At 39.8% G+C, this 20,134-nt stretch overlaps 2 protein-coding genes across 15 annotated transcripts in view; one reads left to right on the top strand and one right to left on the bottom strand.

Moving 5' to 3' along the window:
* mkln1 (muskelin 1, intracellular mediator containing kelch motifs) overlaps nucleotides 1-20,134 on the bottom strand; it is a 159,138-nt gene that overhangs the window by 4,581 nt on the left and 134,423 nt on the right. The gene's annotated exons all lie outside the window — the stretch shown is intronic.
* The window catches only part of LOC144069249 (ankyrin repeat and SOCS box protein 13-like), a 91,185-nt gene continuing 71,589 nt past the window's right edge, over nucleotides 539-20,134 (top strand). For 9 of the 11 annotated variants that reach the window (XM_077594486.1, XM_077594485.1, XM_077594483.1 and 6 more), the window contains exons 1-8: nucleotides 539-775; nucleotides 1,062-1,249; nucleotides 2,253-2,619; nucleotides 3,362-3,553; nucleotides 4,663-4,868; nucleotides 5,379-5,454; nucleotides 6,598-6,633; nucleotides 10,339-10,401. In XM_077594486.1, the coding sequence (XP_077450612.1) occupies nucleotides 724-775; nucleotides 1,062-1,249; nucleotides 2,253-2,619; nucleotides 3,362-3,553; nucleotides 4,663-4,790 (927 nt within the window). In that variant the 5' untranslated portion in view covers nucleotides 539-723 and the 3' untranslated portion in view covers nucleotides 4,791-4,868; nucleotides 5,379-5,454; nucleotides 6,598-6,633; nucleotides 10,339-10,401. Of the gene's footprint in view, nucleotides 776-1,061; nucleotides 1,250-2,252; nucleotides 2,620-3,361; nucleotides 3,554-4,662; nucleotides 4,949-5,378; nucleotides 5,455-6,597; nucleotides 6,634-10,338; nucleotides 10,402-20,134 lie in introns of those variants that run through there. The other 2 variants (XM_077594491.1, XM_077594490.1) reach the window with 2 other exon arrangements.

The raw sequence follows: 20,134 nt of genomic DNA, 5'->3' as shown, positions 1-20,134 counted from the left end.
CAGACTGAAAATAGTTCCTCTGCTTGATTTAAAAAATAAAATAAACTGTTATTGGAGTTTAGTCCAAGTCCTCTTCGTCATATTTTTTTATTTTTCTGTTAATAATCGGACATAATAATAATAATCGGACATAGTAGTATAGTAAATACTTTAAGTACTGTACTCAGACTGAAAATAGTTCTTCTCTGCTTGATTTAAAAAATAAAATAAAATAAAAACGTTATTGGAGGTTTAGTCCAAGTCCTCTTCGTCAGACTTTTTATTTCTCTGTTAATAATCGGACATAATAATAATAATCGGACATAGGCCCTGTTGTCATCATCCACAACAAAAGCCTAATTGTCATCATCCACAACAAAAGCCTAATTGTCATCACACCCAGAAACTGCGTATGACGAAATTGGTAGTGCTTCTCCATAAGGTGCGTTATCTCGGCAAAAGGCCCAAATAAGTGATAGTTACGGACTCGTAATTTGGCATTCTGCCGTTATGGATACATCGCATCACCATAAACTCCAGAAGCTGGTGGTTTTCATTTTCATACATTTATCGCAGCATGCACTCTTTACGCCAACCAACAGGTGGCGCTCATGTATACATATCGCCACGTCAAAACAAAAACAACAGCGAAGAAAACCCCGGCAAGTGTCATTTACTTCCTGTGTCCTGTTTACAACCAACGCATGTCAATCAGCGGAGTGTTTTGCGGCTTCGTTACACAGAATGGCAATGACGGACTTTGAAAACACGCAACCGTATTATTTTGGAGATATTGGTGCGTATGAAATAAAACTGCAAATGTTGCTTTGTTGTGCAAATTTCCATGTGTTAATGTAGATAGCTAGTATGCTTAAGGCAGTGCAGGTGTTACTGATTTGATCCAAATGTTTGTTCACTGTCATCGAAAAGAATGAAGCGTTAATGCACTGTAAAAACCATGAAATACTAACAAATAGTTTTCATTTTTGCAATTAACTCATAGTCTTCCGTTGATGGTGATCATCCGATCCTCCTATTTTTGAGAACAGGGTATATTTGAGATTCCTATTTTAACCGTGCAGGCTGCTGGTCCGAGAGAACCGATGTCCACAAGGCGGCGTCGTTGGGTCAGGCTTGGCGTCTGCAGCACCTCATTGAGGGTGGTGCGTCTGTCAACGTGGTGGCCGTGGACTCCATGACTCCCCTGCACGAGGCTTGCATCCATGGTCAGCTTCAGTGTGCACGCTTGCTGCTGGATGCAGGAGCGCAGGTAAGAATAGGTCTCCCTTAACGCTGCCGATGATGGTGATAATCCAGTGGCGGTCCGTGCGTTTTCTCGTGGCGCCTTCAACGGGTAAAATCCACTTCCTAGCAGCATTTAATGATTAAATACAAATACTGGAGCTTTTTAGACATTACAACCCAGCCGGGGGGTGAGTTTCCCGGGAAAAGACAGCGATGGCGAAATGGCAAAAAATGCACTAAAATGGGGTAAAATCCACTTCCTAGCAGCATTTAGTGATTAAATACAAACACTGGAGCTTTTCAGATATCAGAACCGGGCCCACAATTGAAATATTTTTTAGGAATATAGCCATATTTTACTTACCAAAAATCCTTTTTAACTGTACACAATATCCATTTTTCTTTCTTCCTTCTTTTCTGTCACCATCGAAGCTAATGCTGAAAGTGGAGCCTGTCCTGTCGTATTTCTGGCATAGTCCGTCTTGAAAATTGCTTTAAATCAACACAACAATATATTTGCTTGTGTAGCTCGCTCTAGATACAGTTTGGTAGCTCTGGCTAATCACGAGCCAATCATAGTTGGTGAAAGCGATGACGTATTCCTACGCCTGCGACAAGGCATTGTGGTGTTGCCAACTCGAAATCTGATTGGTTAAAGCAACATTCTTATCAACGCTTGTTTAATGCAGCAGAGCCTGCAGAACTGATTGTGAAGGCTTTGAGGCAGATTTCTGATCCTGGCAACAAATAATGGCTGAAATGCTTCAATATGAAAACACACATCTGGAAGCAGTGCAACCAGGGGGGAAAGCAATGAAAGGAAGCTAACAGACAATTTGGAATGATTTCACAAGTATTGATGGACAAAATATAATATATGATTCAGATATTTCTTAGGCCAGCAGAGAAGGCCTTGAAGGTCCTGACGGCCCGCCGTTGTGATAATCCATTGCTCCAGAGTCCAAACGTTAGCCTCCCAACAGTGATGTGCCGACAAAACTCCATCTTCGTCCTTTGATGCATTTTAGGTCGATGCGAGAAATGTGGACGGCAACACTCCTCTGTGCGAAGCTTGCGCCGTGGGCAGTCTAGATTGCGTGAAGCTCCTGCTGGAGAGAGGCGCCAAGGTCAACCCTTCGCTGACCTCTCGGACGGCCTCACCGCTTCACGAGGCCTGCATGAGAGGTGAGCGCTTTCTTTGCAAGTCTTCTGCTTTAGACGTCGAGACGAGTCTTTCTAATGGAGTAAAAATTCGGGCAGGCAACTCGGAATGCGTCAAGCTCCTGATCGCCGAGGGGGCTTCTCTGGAGGCTTACGATCTTTACCGCGGAACACCGCTGCACGTCGCCTGTAATGATCAACATGCAAACTGTGCCAAAGAGCTGCTCAATGCGGGTGAGCTTCACACTCGTTGTTTCCCATGTGACTGTCATTTTCACAATTGACAGCAGATACGGAACTGAAGCCACGCCGCGGTTGCGCGTAAGCCTTTTTGAGAGAAATGCAGAAGTTTGGTTTGTTGATTCATTTTAGGGTCAAGTGAGTGAATAAAAAACAAAATACAGGAAAAACATTTTTAAGTTATATTTTGGTGGCATGGTGAAGGTTCAATCCCTAGTGCAAGGGTGTCACACTCGGGTTGGTTCGCGGGGCGCTTTAACGTCAACTTGATTTCACGTGGGCTGGACCATTTTGGATATGATATTTAGATTTTTTTTTTTAATAAATGGATTAAAAAACCTGAATATTCGTTTTTTTATAGATTTAAAACAATGTTTATTTTAGCTTTTAAAAAAAATATTTTTAGATTTTACAAAATGATTTTTGAACTAAAAACACAGAAAAAATGGATTAAAAATGTCAATTATTGATTTAAAAGGGGGAAAATCAGGAAATTTAATATACATCTACACCCTTCATTTTAATTTGATCCTAAAACAGAAAGTCGGCACTCATGATTTACTTTCCTGGGCCACACAAAATGATGCGGCGGGTAATAAAATTGGTTTAAAAAAAGTTCAGTATTTCTACTTTAAAAATATTAATTTCAAGAAAAAAATCAATGCAGTCGTTTATGTTTGACATTTTTCATTTGAATACTATTCATGACTGTATTGAATTTTATTGTATTTTTCAGGCGCCAACGTGAATGCCGTCCGGCTGCACCGCACGGCGCTCCACCTCGCTGCCAAGGTAGCGCAAGTGGAAATGATCGAGACCCTCATGGAGTTCGGAGCCAACGTTTACGCCCGGGATAAACACGACAAGAAAGCCATTGACTTGGCCACACCAGGCTCTCCAGTTGCCTCCTGCCTGCGGTCCTATGAAGGTACCCCTCCACAAAATGCAGTGGCGGTCCGTGCGTTTTGGGGTAGCGCCTTCTGCTATCGGAATCAATCCAACCCTCAAAAACTATTTTATGGCTATAAAACCTCTACAGCAGCTACAGCTGCGACACATCAAAAATCATCAATAATAACCTCATACAATTGAAATATGATTTAGGAATATAGCAATATTTTACTCACCAAAAATCCTTTTGAACTGTACACAATATCCATCCTCCTTTCTATCTTCCTTTTCTATCGCCATTGAAGCTAATGCTGAAAGTGGAGCCTGTCCTGTCGTGTTTCTGACATAGTCCGTCTTGAAAATGGCTTTTAATCAACACAACAATATATTTGCTTGTGCAGCTTGCTCCAAATACAGTTTGGTAGCTCTTCGTAGTTAGCGCACTGAAAGTGGCGCACACACCCTTTTCCCGGTTGTAACAGGCTTGTTAGCTTCGGAGTTGACCGCCCTTTCTTAATGATGTCCATTTTTTTCTGGAAAAATCCGTCTGGAAAATAGCTTTGTGAGCAAATCTGCAACCAAATCCATTTGTTTTTGCCTCTGTCGGCCATTGTGGGTGGAGTTTGCAATCTCTGGCTACCTCACTATGGCTTTGGCTTGCCTACTCTCTATAGCTAGCCAATCATAGTTGGTGAAAGCAATGACGTATCCCAGCCAGCAAAATGGCAATGTCTGCGAAAAAGCATTGTGGTGTTGCCAGCTCGAAATCTGATTGGTTAAAAGCAACAGTCTTGTTTAATGCAGCAGAGCCCGCAGAACTGATTGTGAAGGCTTTGAGGTAGATTTCTGATCCTGGCAACAAATAATGGCTGAAATGTGATTGGTTAAATGCTTCAATATGAAAACACACAGAAAGGAAGCTAACAGACCATTTGGAATAATAAGTATTGATGGACAAAATACAATATATGATTCAGATATTTCTTAGGCCAGCAGAAAAGGCTTTGAAGGCTCTGACGGCCCGCCACTGACAAAATGTCTTCAACCAAAAACAACCCCCCTTAAAAAGCACTGTAGTGGCATAACGTTGCCACCAGATAGCGCACAATAGCCAACGTCATGGGTTTTCCTCTTTTTTTTCTGCAGCCAACCCTCTGAATCTTCAGCAACTCAGCAGATTGGCAGTGCGGCGGAAAGTGGGCACTAGAAGCCTGAAAGTCGTAGGTCAACTCCAGATACCGAAGCTCATTATCGGCTACCTTCGCTACGAGTGATGATGATGATGGTCTTAAGAAAACAACTGGAAACTCACAAAGAAACAAAGCGCCACATGAATCCAGTCGTTGCACATGGTAGTTAGAAAATTGTCTGTTTATGTCATTGATTTATTTACCTTTGACTGTAATAAAAGCCCAATCTGTTTTGATTTGGCTGCCAGCCTTCCCAATCCATATAGATTGGATGTCGATCGGCATCAGTGTACAAAGTAGAAATACTTTTTTATTTTTTTAAACCCACAGATTAAGCTATGTACTTTTGCACATGAACAATACATACCTGTCAACCTCTGCCGATAACTGCCCTTATAAATGATTATGATTCCCCTTACAAACCCCCCAAAAACCTTACAAACACCGTACGACGAGTCGTACGGTGTTTGTAAGGTTTTTGGGGGGTTTGTAAGGGGAATCATAATCATTTATAAGGGCAGTTATCGGCAGAGGTTGACAGGTATGACAATACACAAAACATTTTCCTATACACAAAGAAGATACAAAAAATGTTTTATTCCAATTGTGTTTGATGGCTATAAATGCATTTTACTATGAAAAAGATAACATTATTAGGTGTTTGCCACACAGATAATGAAGATGCATGGAGGATGATCAGAAAAAGCATCCCGGTTTGTGATGGAAACGACAATTGGCAAATGTTATGGTATGTAAATTCTCCAGGTCTTGTCAAATAAGAGCCACTGATGTTACCCAGATGCTTCCATTTGTTTGCTCCATTCCGTTTTAATAGAATTGACCGTTGCGTGCCTATTTACGCTTCCAAAAACAGTCGAGCACTAATTTTAGAACAGCGCTCAGGAAGTTGTTTAAACGCCTCGATCCTTGTCTTTGTTGACATGACCTCCTTCAGAGGTGTTTTGTAACTAGCCCAACTAGGCCATGTTGCATTTAGGACACTGGATATTTGCTGATATTCTATCTTTAGCTCCTCCTCTTTCTCTTTTTTGTCAAATTCCACCAAGTGTCTTACTTACTTCAACGTACCTTGCCATGTGGCTAAGAAAGTAAAACGTTGTCATGCAAAATCACCATCCAATGCAGTCTAGTGTACATTTTTATCTGCACTCGGGTGTAAATTCAAACCTTATCTGTACCTCCCCTAAGCTCATAAGACTTGTTAAATAAGGAAAATCTTTCTGCTTCAAATCTGAGGTGGATAAGAAGGAAGGTATGTGAGGAATTTCAGCAAGGTGAAAAATGCTTCTCTAGTGGGGGTTGGGAAGGTCAAAAGATTTGGCCTTGCAATTTAAAGTAGCATTATTTTTGCCTCAGGAAAGATATACAACAATATAACAAAATTAAAATGCATATCTCAATTCTGCATTCATTTTAATGCCACCTGCAGGACTGGACTGGGACAATATCAGGCCCTGGAAAAAAATCATTTTTGTGACAAAAAAATATTTGTGGTGCCTAGTAAATACATTAGAATTTTGGGGTTTGATCCGGGCGACCAAACGTCCGGGCGACCAAACGTCCGGGCGACCAAACGTCCGGGCGACCAAACGTAATCTAAATTTCCTCAAACATGTCAATACTCCCTAATTTATGAAAATTGACCAAAAAATGTTTTTTAAATCTATTGTCCTCAATGTTGAATTCAGCTGAACTGTACGATGGGGTCCTGTATGTACTCATAAAATATGTTTTGGACTCTTACTGATTGTAGTGGTTGATCTTTAAAACACAATGTCTTGTAAAAACATAAAGTTGAACATATTTTTTCTGCCCTTTTTCGTGTGTTGACTTGGATTGCAAGTAAGCTACTGTTCTGTTTTTGTTGCAGAGAGCCTGCTGTGCTTTAGGAAGAAGTAAGCGTCAAGTAAGTACAGGTTATGTAATATATTTATGTAACTGAACGCATACACCCCGCTGTTGTTACCTTTCGAGCTCACTGGCACATCAGCAGGGATTTTCTGCACACACGGCCTTCACATTGGAATTTGATTGTTCTAGGGGACAAAAAAAATGACTTTTATACTTGATTGAAGGGAAAATAACTCGATACAAAATGGAATGAGGTGATGCACGTTAATGACTGCCGTATTTTCAGGCGCACATAAAAGTCTTAAATTTTCTCCAAAATAGACAGGGCGCCTTATAATCCAGTGCGCTTTATATATGGACCAATACTAAAATGGTTATCACGATAAAATCAAATAAATCAGTGGATAGGGTACACCATCCTCTATAGCTCTTGAAACTATGGCAAGCAGCCCCCGACTCTACTACTTTCCCCGTAGGAAAAGTACTGCGCAGTGACTGCTGGGATATGTAGTTTTTTTGTCAATACACCCAATGGATTGTGGCCTGTACATCGACATCAACACAGCCTGGACGAACGTATAAAACTCAGCATTTTCGATGACTCATTTGGACAATTGTTCAATTCGGACACAGAAAATGAGGGCTTTGATGGATTTGTGGGTGACGATGACATGAGTACATTGTAAAATGGCTAACTAAAGTACAACCGAAGTCAGTTTTGCTTCTGTTGCCTTTTTAAAAACGTGTTTTTAGAGTGTGGGTGTAGCGTGTATGTTTTAAGCTTGTGTATGTTTTGCCATGCCTGGCTGCGTCTATAAAAACGGTGCGTCCTTTGTGTGTGTCAAATACAGAAATAGCATTCGTTACTCGTGAAAATACGGTACTTTAAGATTGTTGTGATTTTTTAGGCGGCGTCATTATCCAAATCAACGTTCAATCGCACCCCCCGACCACTGAGCGGTGCCGCGGAAAAGATAGAACGGCGTCCAGTCACTGTTTAGGATCCAAGCGGCTTCTGTAAAATGTGCTCGCTGTTAAGAAACACAACTAGGAGGTCTTCCTCAGAGCACCGTAAACTGGGACGGGAGGCTTGCGGGGGGACTGGGGGGGACCGAGGGGGGTCCATCTTGGCAGAAAGTAAAGAGCAGATTGCTTGTGTTGATTGGAGGCCCTGCACAGACAGGAACCGGGAGGCTTTTGTTTGGGGATCAGGAGATAAACAGTGAGCTGAATGCCGTGATGGTCCACTGCTACCCCCTCAAAAACTGACACCCCCCGCCCCCGTAAAAATGAGCTGCAGATGTGCACAATCTATAACAGTGACTCATTTTTATATACATACTCATACAGTATAACCTTAAAAAAAGACCTAACTTGGACATATTTTGCCAACTAGGCTTTTGTATTTAGATTATGAAAGTGTGTATGTATGTATATATATATATATATATATATATATATATATATATATATATATATATATATATATATATATATATATATATATATATATATATATATTTCATCCACACACATGGTCTAAATTAAAAAACGGACACATAAATAGGGGACACGTAACTCGGTTGTATTATTTAAGAACCCCCTAACTCCCCATTTTGGATTTGGCCAGTCTGCAGTGCAAATGGAAAAAAAATACAGTTCAATTCAGGTCTGCAGACTTTCCATTTGTGCGTAGCGTTGCAGTACTTATGACGGCGGATGCTGGCTCAGCAAGCTTGCGTCTGCCTTTTCATGAGCTTTTCTCATGAAATTTAATTGAATTTGTACGTGAACCACGTTTGAAACGGACTGGCACGAGAATCTCACATACCGCTAATTAGGATATTGCTTTTCCCCCTGGTTGCACTGCTTCCATAATGTGTTTTCATATTGAAGCATCTAACCAATCACATTTCAGCCATTATTTGTTGCCAGGGTCAGAAATCTGCCTCAAGGCCTTCACAATCAGTTCTGCAGGCTCTGCTGCATTAAACAAGTGTCTATAAGACTGTTGCTTTAACCAATCAGATTTCGAGTTGGCAACACCACAATGTATTGTCGCAGGCGTAGGGATACGTCATCGCTTTCACCAACTATGATTGGCTAGTGATTAGCCAGAGCTACCAAAGTGTATCTGGAGCGAGCTGCACAAGCAAATATATTGTTGTGTTGATTTAAAGCCATTTTCAAGACGGACTATGGCAGAAATACGACAGGACAGGCTAGACTTTCAGCATTAGCTTCGATGGCGATAGAAAAGAAGGAAGAAAGAAAGGAGGATGGATATTGTGTACAGTTAAAAAGGATTTTTGGTGAGTCAAATATGGCTATATTCCTAAATAATATTTCGATTGTGGGCCCGGTTATGATATCTGAAAAGCTCCAGTGTTTGTATTTAATCACTAAATGCTGCTAGAAAGTGGATTTTACCCCATTTTAGTGCAATTGATTCGTTGAAGGTGCTACGAGAAAATGCACGGCCCGCCACTATATCCGATACAGTATGTGATGTACATTATGGACACGATGGACGTCTTTCCAGCAAGTCTGTGAACTTACTAGCCCTCCCCCTATGGCACTCTTTGAATGGGATTGAGAAGTACAATGCTGAGTGCAAGTACAGAATGTTCCACAGGTAGTTTATACCTGGTGTGAAAAAAAAGAAGTATGTTAGTAGAGGGAAAGGGTGGCAAAGTAGGTTGGCACGCCCTGCTCATAAAATCCCCAACCTCTTCATTAAATGACATCAAACCTTGTTTATTGCCCGATAGGATGTTTCTGATTGGCTAGTTGTGTGTTGGGGCAAAAAGAAGCATAGCTGTGGTAACCGTGATGATGAGTATATTGTTTTATGATGTTATGGGAGAATATTTTGAACAAGTGATTGTTAGATAACTCGTAGGCAAGACACGCCCAAATTAGGTCAGTCTTGTGGTTTACAAAGGTTGCATGTAATGGAGTTCAAATTCCTTCAAGAGATAAAAAATATTTTGGGGCTTTTGTGGAGTTAAACCACTAATTAGTCGATTTGGAGAAACAGGGCACATTTAAAGGTGCAGCAAAGCTTATTAAAAAAACACTTTAACGTTTTGTAAAGCTCTGGATTATAGATTTTACACCATATTTAGTACTATTTATTCTGTTTTTTGTGCATGCAAGATTAAGAAAAGGGACTAAACAGCATTTTTCCCCCAATTTTTTTTTTAAAGTTAACATTGGTATATTCGTTAATCACTTAACAATACAAATAAGCATGGCAAATTTTGTATTTGTTTTTTTAATCCACTTTGTAGTAGATGTGCAACAGATCAAAGTGATCGTATACTCAAAAATATGAATACAATTTGATAGAAACAAAAAAAGCTTGTGTGCAAAGTTTATATTGGGTGCTTTCATTTGGAAAATGGGGATTTATTTATTAAATATATATATTTCAATGCAATTATTGTGCCTAATCAAGGATTTAATGCGTGTGTAAAGCTAGATTAATTTATGCAAACTCAGTGTACCATCATTTTTCAAATATAGTACACATTCAAGTATTCAAATTGAAATAATTAGTATTTTTTAAATTGGACATATTAGGTTGGAATTAAAGAACAGCTTTTCTTTTTGTTTTTACGTTGCAAAAAGTGCATTTAATGACTGCGTGTACTATGGTAAAATGGCGTTAATAATGTTAGCACTCATCTGAAGTTAATATATGTCTCTGCATACTTTCGTACTGACTGAAAACTAATATTTATTTATTATTTTTTAGAGTACGCACAAAAATGGCTACGAATGATCGGCATTTCTTCAAGCACATTCCAAAACATGCAAGGTAAGGAGCATTCTTTATTACGTTATTTTAAGAATGTGCCACTGTCATTAATTAACATGACAAAACTATTTCGCTTTGACATAACGATCATAAATTTACTGTTGTGCAGAATGAGGTGACTTTTTGATTGACAGCTGACATATTACTTACCTGAATATTTTTTTTTAATATCTTTTTTTTTATCCTCATGCCACACAGTTTCACGTATGATATGAAGTTAGATTTAAGGAATATTGACTCTATTCTTTGTTCATAAACTAATATAAAAAAACATAAAAATGACATCAATATCATAATATCTGCTGTTTTTAAATTCAAACAAAAGTACGTTTAAAACGCAATATTTGCAGCTTTATTTCTTTATCCCTTCTGCTTGTTGAAAAAATACAAATGAAAATAAATTTGAAGTAAAAATGAAATGTATATAATGACCAAAGAGGTAATTCACTCTTTTTAAAGAAATCATAAAATATATATTAAGAGAAGATTTTCTAAGGACAATATTTAGGTCAATTATGTGATGAAAAACATTCCTCTATGATATGCAAATATGAAAGTTAGTTAAACGCGGCCTCCCGCCCGAATAAAACGATATTTGACGACGTGGCCCGCCGCAAAAAGATTATTTTGACGCTAACGAAAACGCGTCTTTGCACTTTCCACACTGTAAAAAGTTGGAAAATCACAACGGATAAGAAAGCCAGACTGCCATTACTGGAAAGCGTCCATACCGCCGCAATTAACCCACTTTTAGTAGCGCTCCAATGGCACGGATGTCGGGGCACCGGGTTAGCGGCGGGCGGAATGGAGGGTGGGGTGGGGGCGTTCTTTTTTGGGGGGTACACAAACGTATGTAGAAAGTGCAAATGCAATGTTTACAATTAGCGTACGCCTGCGAGAGGCCAGAATCCTCCCTCAGGATATTGAGTCATGTCTGGATACGGTGCGTCTGCAAAGGCAATTGAGATGGCGCTGAAAGATTCTTCCAAAATATCAAATGGTGCAGTCAATAGGCTGCAATTTTCCATTTTGGGGTTCTGTGGAAGGCGGAGGGGGTGTCGGATGTCTGCGACCAAGGGGCTAGCCGCTAGCTGCTCGGAAAGCTGGCATATGTAACAAGAGATGGCAAATGTGTTTTCATTTAAAAATGGAATACGGATGACCGGACGGCTCTTTGCGTTTGAAGGGGACCCCAAAATGTTCAGTTCCTGTAGACCGGTCTTTCCCCCCCAAAAAATGGCGTCAAAATGGGGGCACGCCCACTTTTTATCTCCGCTATTCCATACCTGTCAACCTCTGCCGATAACTGCCCTTATAAATGATTATTGATTCCCCTTACAAACCCCCCCAAAACCTTACAAACACCGTACGAGTCGTACGACTCGTACGGTGTTTGTAAGGTTTTTGGGGGGTTTGTAAGGGGAATCATAATCATTTATAAGGGCAGTTATCGGCAGAGGTTGACAGGTATGCTATTCATTCTTTTTGGTTTTCCCCGAGGCTTTCTACTTTTGATACTCGACCCACGGCACAAAGAAAATATTGGCCGAGAATCGAAAAGCGCCGCCGCCGCCGCCGTCGAGAGAGACTGTTTGGGCAGCTGTGGACGTTTAAAAAGTTAGACCTCGCGTGAACATTTTTTACAAGACTGTAAAAAGTCTGCGTCGTTCCTCCAGCCAATGGCTTTCAAGATTAGCACGCCAGACACGTGTACCAAGTGGCGAGAAGTCCAAGTGGAAACCAAGAAAAAAAATGGCACCCAAGCTCGGCCTTTCCGTATTTTCCAAAAAGATGGCGTTTGGCCAGTGGCGGTCCGTGCATTTTCTCGTAGCGCCTTCAACGGGTAAAATCCGCTTCTTAGCAGCATTTAATGATTAACTACAAATACTGGAGTTTTCAGACATTACAACCGGGCCGGGGGGTGATTTTCCCGGGAAAAGACAGCGATGGACGTCAATGGCGAAACGGCAAAAATTGCACTAAAATGGGGTAAAATCCACTTCCTAGCAGCATTTAGTGATTAAATACAAACACTGGAGCTTAAATACAAACGCTGGAGCTTTTCAGATATCCGAACCGGGCCCACAATTGAAATATTATTTAGGGATATAGCCATATTTTACTCTCCAAAAATCATTTTTAACTGTACAAAATATCCATCCTCCTTTCTTTCATCCTTTTTTCTATCGCCAATGAAGCTAATGCTGAAATTCGAGCGTGTCTTGTCGTATTTCTGGCATAGTCCGTCTTGAAAATGGCTTTAAGTCAATACAACCATATATTTGCTTGTGCAGCTCGCTCCAAATACAGTTTGGTAGCTCTGGCTAATCCACTCTCTCACTAGCCAATCATAGTTGGTGAAAGCGATGACGTATCCCTACACCTGCGACAAGGCATTGTTGTGTTGCCAACTCGAAATCTGATTGGTTAAAGCAACAGTCTTATCGACGCTTGTTTAATGCAGCATAGCCTGCAGAACTGATTGTGAAGGCCTTGAGGCAGATTTCTGACCCTGGCAACAAATAATGGCTGAAATGTGATTGGTTAAATGCTTCAATATGAAAACACACATCTGGAAGCAGTGCAACCAGGGGGAAAAGCAATGAAAGGAAGCTAACAGACCATTTGGAATAATAACTTGATGGACAAAATATAATATATGATTCAGATATTTCTTAGGCCAGCAGAGAAGGCCTTGAAGGACCTGACGGCCCGCCACTGCGTTTGGCAAAAGCCAATCTGCTTCTGAAATCAGGCGGAGAAAAACAAATAAGATGGAAAAATAACATCCAACATTTTAGGTCAGCCATTTTTTTCCTCTTCCCTTTCTAAGTGAGTGACATACATGTAAATGACACGTGAAATGTTCCCATCGTACGCAAAAGGCTTTTTCCACATTTGACCTTACGTAACGACGAGACCTCCGTACGTTCTTCGTCTCCCGACGCGTCCTGATGCCTTTTTAAAGGGGCGGCAGACCGGACTTTGCTTTCCTGTCAAGCGGATTCATCTTTTCTTACTTTGGTTACATAATTCTGTCGCGGACGTTTGCGCACACCCAATTCCAGCTGGCGGCTTTTTATGTGTCCCCTGATATTTTGACAGTATTAGGACTGCTCCGGCAATTAAAAAAATACAATTTCATAGGCTTCGAGACGCGTTAGCCGCCTTCCGACATCGCTGTCTATTTTGTAGATAATTTAAGACTTCTGTGCGCCTTATAGTCGTGAAAATACAATATGTGCAATTATTTTTGGAAGCAAGAAAAAAGTCTAGCAATGAAGAGCAATAATCAGCAAAAAAACCTTCATTAATGCAGATTTTAATTCACACTGATGTAAAAATTCCGCTATAGCCAATTGATGTCATTTTCAACCACATATTATTCAAAATACAGATATAATGAATAAGCTAATATGTGTACAAAAATAAGTAAATATTCTTGCTCCCCGAGTTGCATTCACACGGTGAGATCAAAATCCGTTGTTGGCAAGGGCGCCACGGCGGCGGCGGCGGCGTGGAAGCGACCCCCCAATCAAATCCTTCTTATTCAGTCGTTTTCACGATAATTGCACGGCGCTTGGCTCGGTGTCACCCGCAAAGGATGCGAACGGCGCTTTCCCGTACGAGCGAGCTCATCCTAAACCACAGACTGGGTAACCAGCTTCATAAATCAACGTGTAATGACTTAAAGGCCGGGAATGCAAATGAATTAAAGACCCCCGTATTCACCGCGACCTCCGAAACTTTCATCAATCCCCTTCTTTGCTTTCGGCACGTCGGTTTCCTTCCCGTTTCCACGGTGAAGTCCGTCCATTTTTCAAGCGGCGGCCTATACGTTCATAAGAGAAACCAGCTGGTGGATTTCCCAGCATAGCGCGCCTGCTACTTTTCGACACGCTTCTTACCGTCTGGACGGAAACCATGACACAACGCAGACAAATCCGCCGTTTCGGGAGCCCTTTGATCGCTGATTTAACGCCACCGACGCCAAATCCGCGCAATGTGCGAGTCATAGGTCGGGGGGGTCAAGGTCAACGTGCATTACTCTGCCGCTGTTATTGTGCTAGCACGTACGCGTTAGAGCCGCGTTTCGCAATCTTTTTAGAGCTGTGGCTCACTTTTTTTTGGTGAAAAAATGTGAAAATCTTAACATTTGAAACGATCCATATCAAGTCATTCTCATCAAACTTTTTTTCAATAGGAATTAAATAAACTAAACCAAAAGTGGCGGCCCGGGGGCCAAATCTGGCCCGCCGCATCATTTTGTGTGCCCCGGGAAATTAAATCATGAGTGCCGACTTTATGTTTTAGGATCAAATTCAAATGACAAGTATTGATGTTTATTAAATTTCCTGATTTTCCCCCTTCTAAAACAATATTTGTAATTTTTTAATCCATTTTTTCTGTGTTTTTAGTTCAAAAATCATTTTGTAAAATCTAAAAATATATAAAAAAAGCTCAAATAAACATTGTTTTAGATCTATTAAAAAACTGAATATTTAGGGCTTTTAATCCAGTTCTTTTAATCCATTTATAAAATAAGAATCAAAATATTAACTGAACTAAACCCCTCCAAAAACAATTACAAATTAAAATCTTAACACTAACCATTGTCGCAAAAAGTTGATGTCTGCAGACCCCAACAAAATCCGGTTTGAGTGATGTAAAAATAAGCAATGTAACGATCTAAATCTCAAAATCTGATGACAGTTCATTTCAATATTATTTAAATATACTAATAATACACTATAAGCAGTTTTATGGCTACACAGACTTCATATCACCAAAAGTCGATGCTTTGAAACCAAACAACTTAAACATAAAACACAAAATCTTGTAATATGACGTGTTTTTTCTCTCCTAATATTACTTCAATCTTGTAATATTACACGAAAATGCGTTCTTGCTCACACAAATTTAACGTCGGCAAAAGTTAAAGTCTTTGAATCCAAACAACCTCGGGTTGATGTTACATAAAAATAAGCTTGAAAATGACTTTAACCTCAAAGTATGTATTAAGATTTCAATCTCGTAATAGTACAATCAATGTTCATCATATTTCAATCTCGTATTAAGATTTTTCATTGGCCATATTACAATGTATGGGTTCCTTGGCAAATCATTTCCTGCGGCACACTGGTTGGGAAACACTGCCTTAGTGGATAATTGGAGCGCTTCGTGTGTTTTGGCAAGATGCTCGATTCCCTTTGTTACGTTACTTTGGAAAATCTTGAATTTGATTGCGGCGCCGCGTGTGGAAAAAACAGGACGTCGAGTCAACTGGTTCTACCGGTTGAATTTGGCTTTTCGGCCTTGATTTGTTTTGTCGAGAGGGCAAGTCCAAACCAGTCTCTTGTGTAACGTTTAAAAACCAAAACAAAAAGCCAGAAAAATTGTCCTTTGAGAGGACAATTTCACAATTTCACTGACTAAAGATCCAAAAAAATGTTTTAATGCTTCACTTCAATGGCTATTGTGCTGCTCTTTCTGTTTGGTGCAACAACAAAAACGCCAACATTTTCCACTCCTAGCTTCATATCGACACAATTATTGACAGGTCGACAGGTCAATCCTTAAAGAAACAGGACCGATTCGTACCGACGTCACTCCATGTGCGACCAGTCATTACCGCGCCAGACAAAAACCGGCAATTTGGGCCGTCTGAAGCATTTCATTGGCTTAAAAACTTGCTTCTCCCGTGAGTCATCGGCCGTAGACCAACAAAAACTTGAAACACACTTGACTGTTCTTGTTTAAATGTTTATTGACAAGTTAGAACACTTTACCTACTCAAATACTTTCAAATCTGAAGGTGTTTTCAGCAGAAACAACCCACATTAGCTTTCTCACTCCTAATTTATTGGGATGTCATCAACCAAAAATGCACACGAGTCGACTAAAAGGCACAATTGTGTGTCAAAATCATTTGCATCGAATGAACTTTAATAGCTTTAATTCTTACTAGTCCGGCGTAAATCCCGTTTAAAGCCATAAAACCAAGTGGAAAACCAAAATGCAAAGTGGGCCACTATTCTCACCAGCAAAAAACACACATGTTCGCTTTCCCACAAGCCTGTAGAAAACGGACCACATCATACATTACACAGTGTGGTTAGACTTTTTTAAAAAAAACTTATGCATCCCGGGCTTTTAGTCCCTTCGTATCGAAGTTGGACGCCATTCCTGGAAAAAGAAACATCTGGCAACGTAAGCGGATCATTTTTTTTGTGGTGTGGCGCGCAGTGTTTAACTGCCAACTTCTAAAATGCATGTTTTATACAAGACACTGATGTCTACTGTATTAACTCACCCCAAGAAAACACATTTTATGCTTTTTTATTTGCCGAAATTCAACCACAATGTTGCCTTTAATACTGAAAGATTTAATTATGATGTTAAAAAATACTAACTAAAAATAATATGTTGTAGTTGTCTAAATATTGTTTTCTACAATTAAACGACTTTTGAAGGGGGAAATTTACTTATTTTGGACTACTTTAAATTATGTACCGTATTTTCACGACTATAAGGCGCACTTAAAAGTCTTAAATTTTCTGCAAAATGGACTGGGCGCCTTATAATCCAGTGTGCTTTATATATGGGAAAAAATAAAATGTGTCATTCATTGAGGGTGCGCCTTATAATGCGGTGCGCCTTATAGTCGTGAAAATACGGTACATAGAACAGAAATGTGCTGTTTTATGTTTTTTTTTAAATTGCAATAACAAATGTTTTATTTTGAAAGCCCACAATTGAGTTGTCCTTTTGAAGGAATCGATGACTTTATAAAAATATTTGAAGAGAAAGGTTGATTTTGTGCGCATATTGGTCATAGATATTATACACGTTAGGCTATATGTCTGTTGGAGTTCTGTGCATTTCATTAACATTTATCATACTTTTAGCATGCATTCTTTTTCTGCAAAAAAAGTGAGTGCCCTTTTTTTTAGAACGTTAACAAATTTACAGCATGCATACAAATACAATTTAAAAGAAAAACAACAGCAAAAAAGCTCCCCTGCTTTACAATGTTAACAAATTTACAGCCGTCATTGCCATGCATACATTTATAATTTTCAAAAAAGCGTAAAAAAACATTCAAAAATACCGTGTGAATGGTCATTTAGTGCCAGCATGAATACACCATTCAGTGACTTGCCAATTAAAACATAGCGTGTCAGTCTTATTCGTTCAGACTGCGTGTTTATCCAAGGAGCGTCAAGTAGAAAGAAAAACAAGTTCCAGGCGTCAAAGTGCTTCGACTTCAATGCTTTGCGTTAAAAAAAAAAAAAAATAGAACAAGGCTCATTAGTCACGTTGCTCTTTGTATGAAAATATTAAGCACTGGCCGTTCTTTTCCAACATGTCATCTTTGGTGATGCCACTGTGGATAGGAACAATGCAATAGCTTGTATTGCACCCAAACATGGCCGCTTGGAAGAGGCGTGGCCAGCGCCGCATCCAAGAACACGGTTAGCGACAAGTCCACGTGTCGGGTTTCATCCAGTTTTCTGTTCACAGACGTTCAGCTGAGATTATTCGGAGCCGCCAACAGCCGCAAAATTGCTATTTACGCTCAAGTCCAAGTCCAAGTCAATGACTTTGACAAGTACATTTGAGCGTCAGAACAGAAACACGAGATGAGAACCAACGTACGGCCAGTCGAAAATCTCCAAAAACCGTCAAAGTGGAGATTGCCAATTAGTTTCCGAGCACGCGTGGCAAAAAATTTCAAACCGCACGCAGTCACGGCGGAATACGGATGGCAAACATTTGGCCGGCCGCGAAAGCGCAACTATTTTCCAATCCGAAAGAAAGTTGGACTCCAGTTAAGTTTGCGGAAGATTCTGCTGATATTTTCCCCGTCAAAACCTTCGGATGCCGCCGAATTGGCTTTAAATTAGAATACGTACGCTTTTTTTTGTGTACCGCCGCTTTGCCCGTAAAGTCCTCGCTTGGGAATTTTCCACCAAAGTAAATACCAAAATTACAGTAAGTCATGTGTGATATGACCATTGTGTCAAAATACAATTTTGCTGACTTCTAACTAACCTAAAATTGGACAAATTTAATTTTATTCAGAGAGCTTTTTTAATCTGTCATTTAAAGACAAGTTGAGAGTCTAGAACAAAGGGTCTCAGACTCGGGTTGGTTCGCGGGCCGCATAACTTCAACTCCATTTCATGTGGGCCGGACCATTTTAGATATAATATTTAGATTTTTTTCTTATATAAATGGATTAAAAGAACTGGATTAAAAGCCCTAAATATTCATTTTTTATAGATCTAAAACAATGTTTATTTGAGCTTTTTTTCTTAGTAAAAAATTTCAAAAGGAAACCAAATTTTTCTTTAATTATGTTCCATATTGAAGTGGAAAACAGAAAATATTTTTATATATTTTTAGATTTTACAAAATGATTTTGGAACTAAAAACACAAAGAAAAAATGGATTAAAAATTGAAATTATTGATTTAAAGGGGGAGGAAATCAGGAAATATAATATACATCCATATCTATCATTTTAATTTGATCCTAAAACAGAAAGTCGGCACTCATCATTTACTTTCCCGGGCCGCACAAAATGATGCGGCGGGCCAGATTTGGCCCCCGGGCCGCCACTTTGACACATGTGGCCTAGAGTTATTCCTACTGTTAAGCAACTGGAAAAGTCTTGACTTGGATTGATGCGAGTCAACAAAAAGTGAATTTGTGACTTTTGGCCACTTGGGTTTGGCCTGGAAAAGGATACATTTTCATATCTGCGGGGTTCATCGCTACGTTTCCTACATTCAACGTATGGACGCAACAGATTGTATTTCTTTCTAATTTCAAGCCCATGTGAGAAAACCGCGACCGTACGAGTTATTATTATTGCAGTCGTGGGGTTGCACGGTGAGAATTGGGTCAAAGGGGCCCCCAGACCACTGCTGTGCGCACTTAACCCAACGCAAGTGGAGCTTTTTGGATTGAAGTGCGGCTTGAGTTGTGCGCTAGATGACCAATTCCCTGCAAAAAAAATGGGGGCGGCCAGGTGTTAGGCCAGGTTGGACCGCAGCTTCAGGGTTTCGGGAGCCAGGATTTTAGCCAGGGGCTTAGCCAAAGTGCTGAAAATGCTCTTTTACTTAAGCTCGCTGCAACGTTGCCATTTGGGACACTTTTTCCTTGTCGGCACTTTCTGATGAGAAAACTCCTTTACTTTCGTACCTTGAGTCCAATTTTTGAACGCTTCGAATAGCTTCTTCTGTCCTCAAGTTGTCGTTTTATGCGGCGATTGCGAATTAGTTCACCGTAAAACCAAAATTTAAGTTTGTTAGTCAGACGAGTCGAAAATTTTAAATCTGCAAAACCCAAATTATTTCCGTGGAAAGTTGGAAAAGCCGGTCACATACAACTTTGATGTTTTCATCGTGTCCTATACGTTTTTTTATCATTTCAAATGGTGTACTCTGTGTGTCAAAGTGGCGGCCCGGGGGCCAAATCTGGCCCGCCGCATCATTTTGTGTGGCCCGGAAAATTAAATCATGTGCCGACTTTCTGTTTTAGGATCAAATTAAAATGAAGAGTATAGATGTATATTAAATTTCCTGATTTTCCCCCTTTTAAAACAATAATTGTAATTTTTTTAATCCATTTTTTCTGTGTTTTTAGTTCAAAAATCATTTTGTAAAATCTAAAAATATATTTTTAAAAAAGCTAAAATAAACATTGTTTTAGATTTACTATTTACT

This window comes from Stigmatopora argus, chromosome 23 (assembly GCF_051989625.1).
Source record: "Stigmatopora argus isolate UIUO_Sarg chromosome 23, RoL_Sarg_1.0, whole genome shotgun sequence".
Lineage (NCBI taxonomy): Eukaryota > Metazoa > Chordata > Actinopteri > Syngnathiformes > Syngnathidae > Stigmatopora > Stigmatopora argus.
This window is presented reverse-complemented; position numbering and strand designations above follow the sequence as displayed.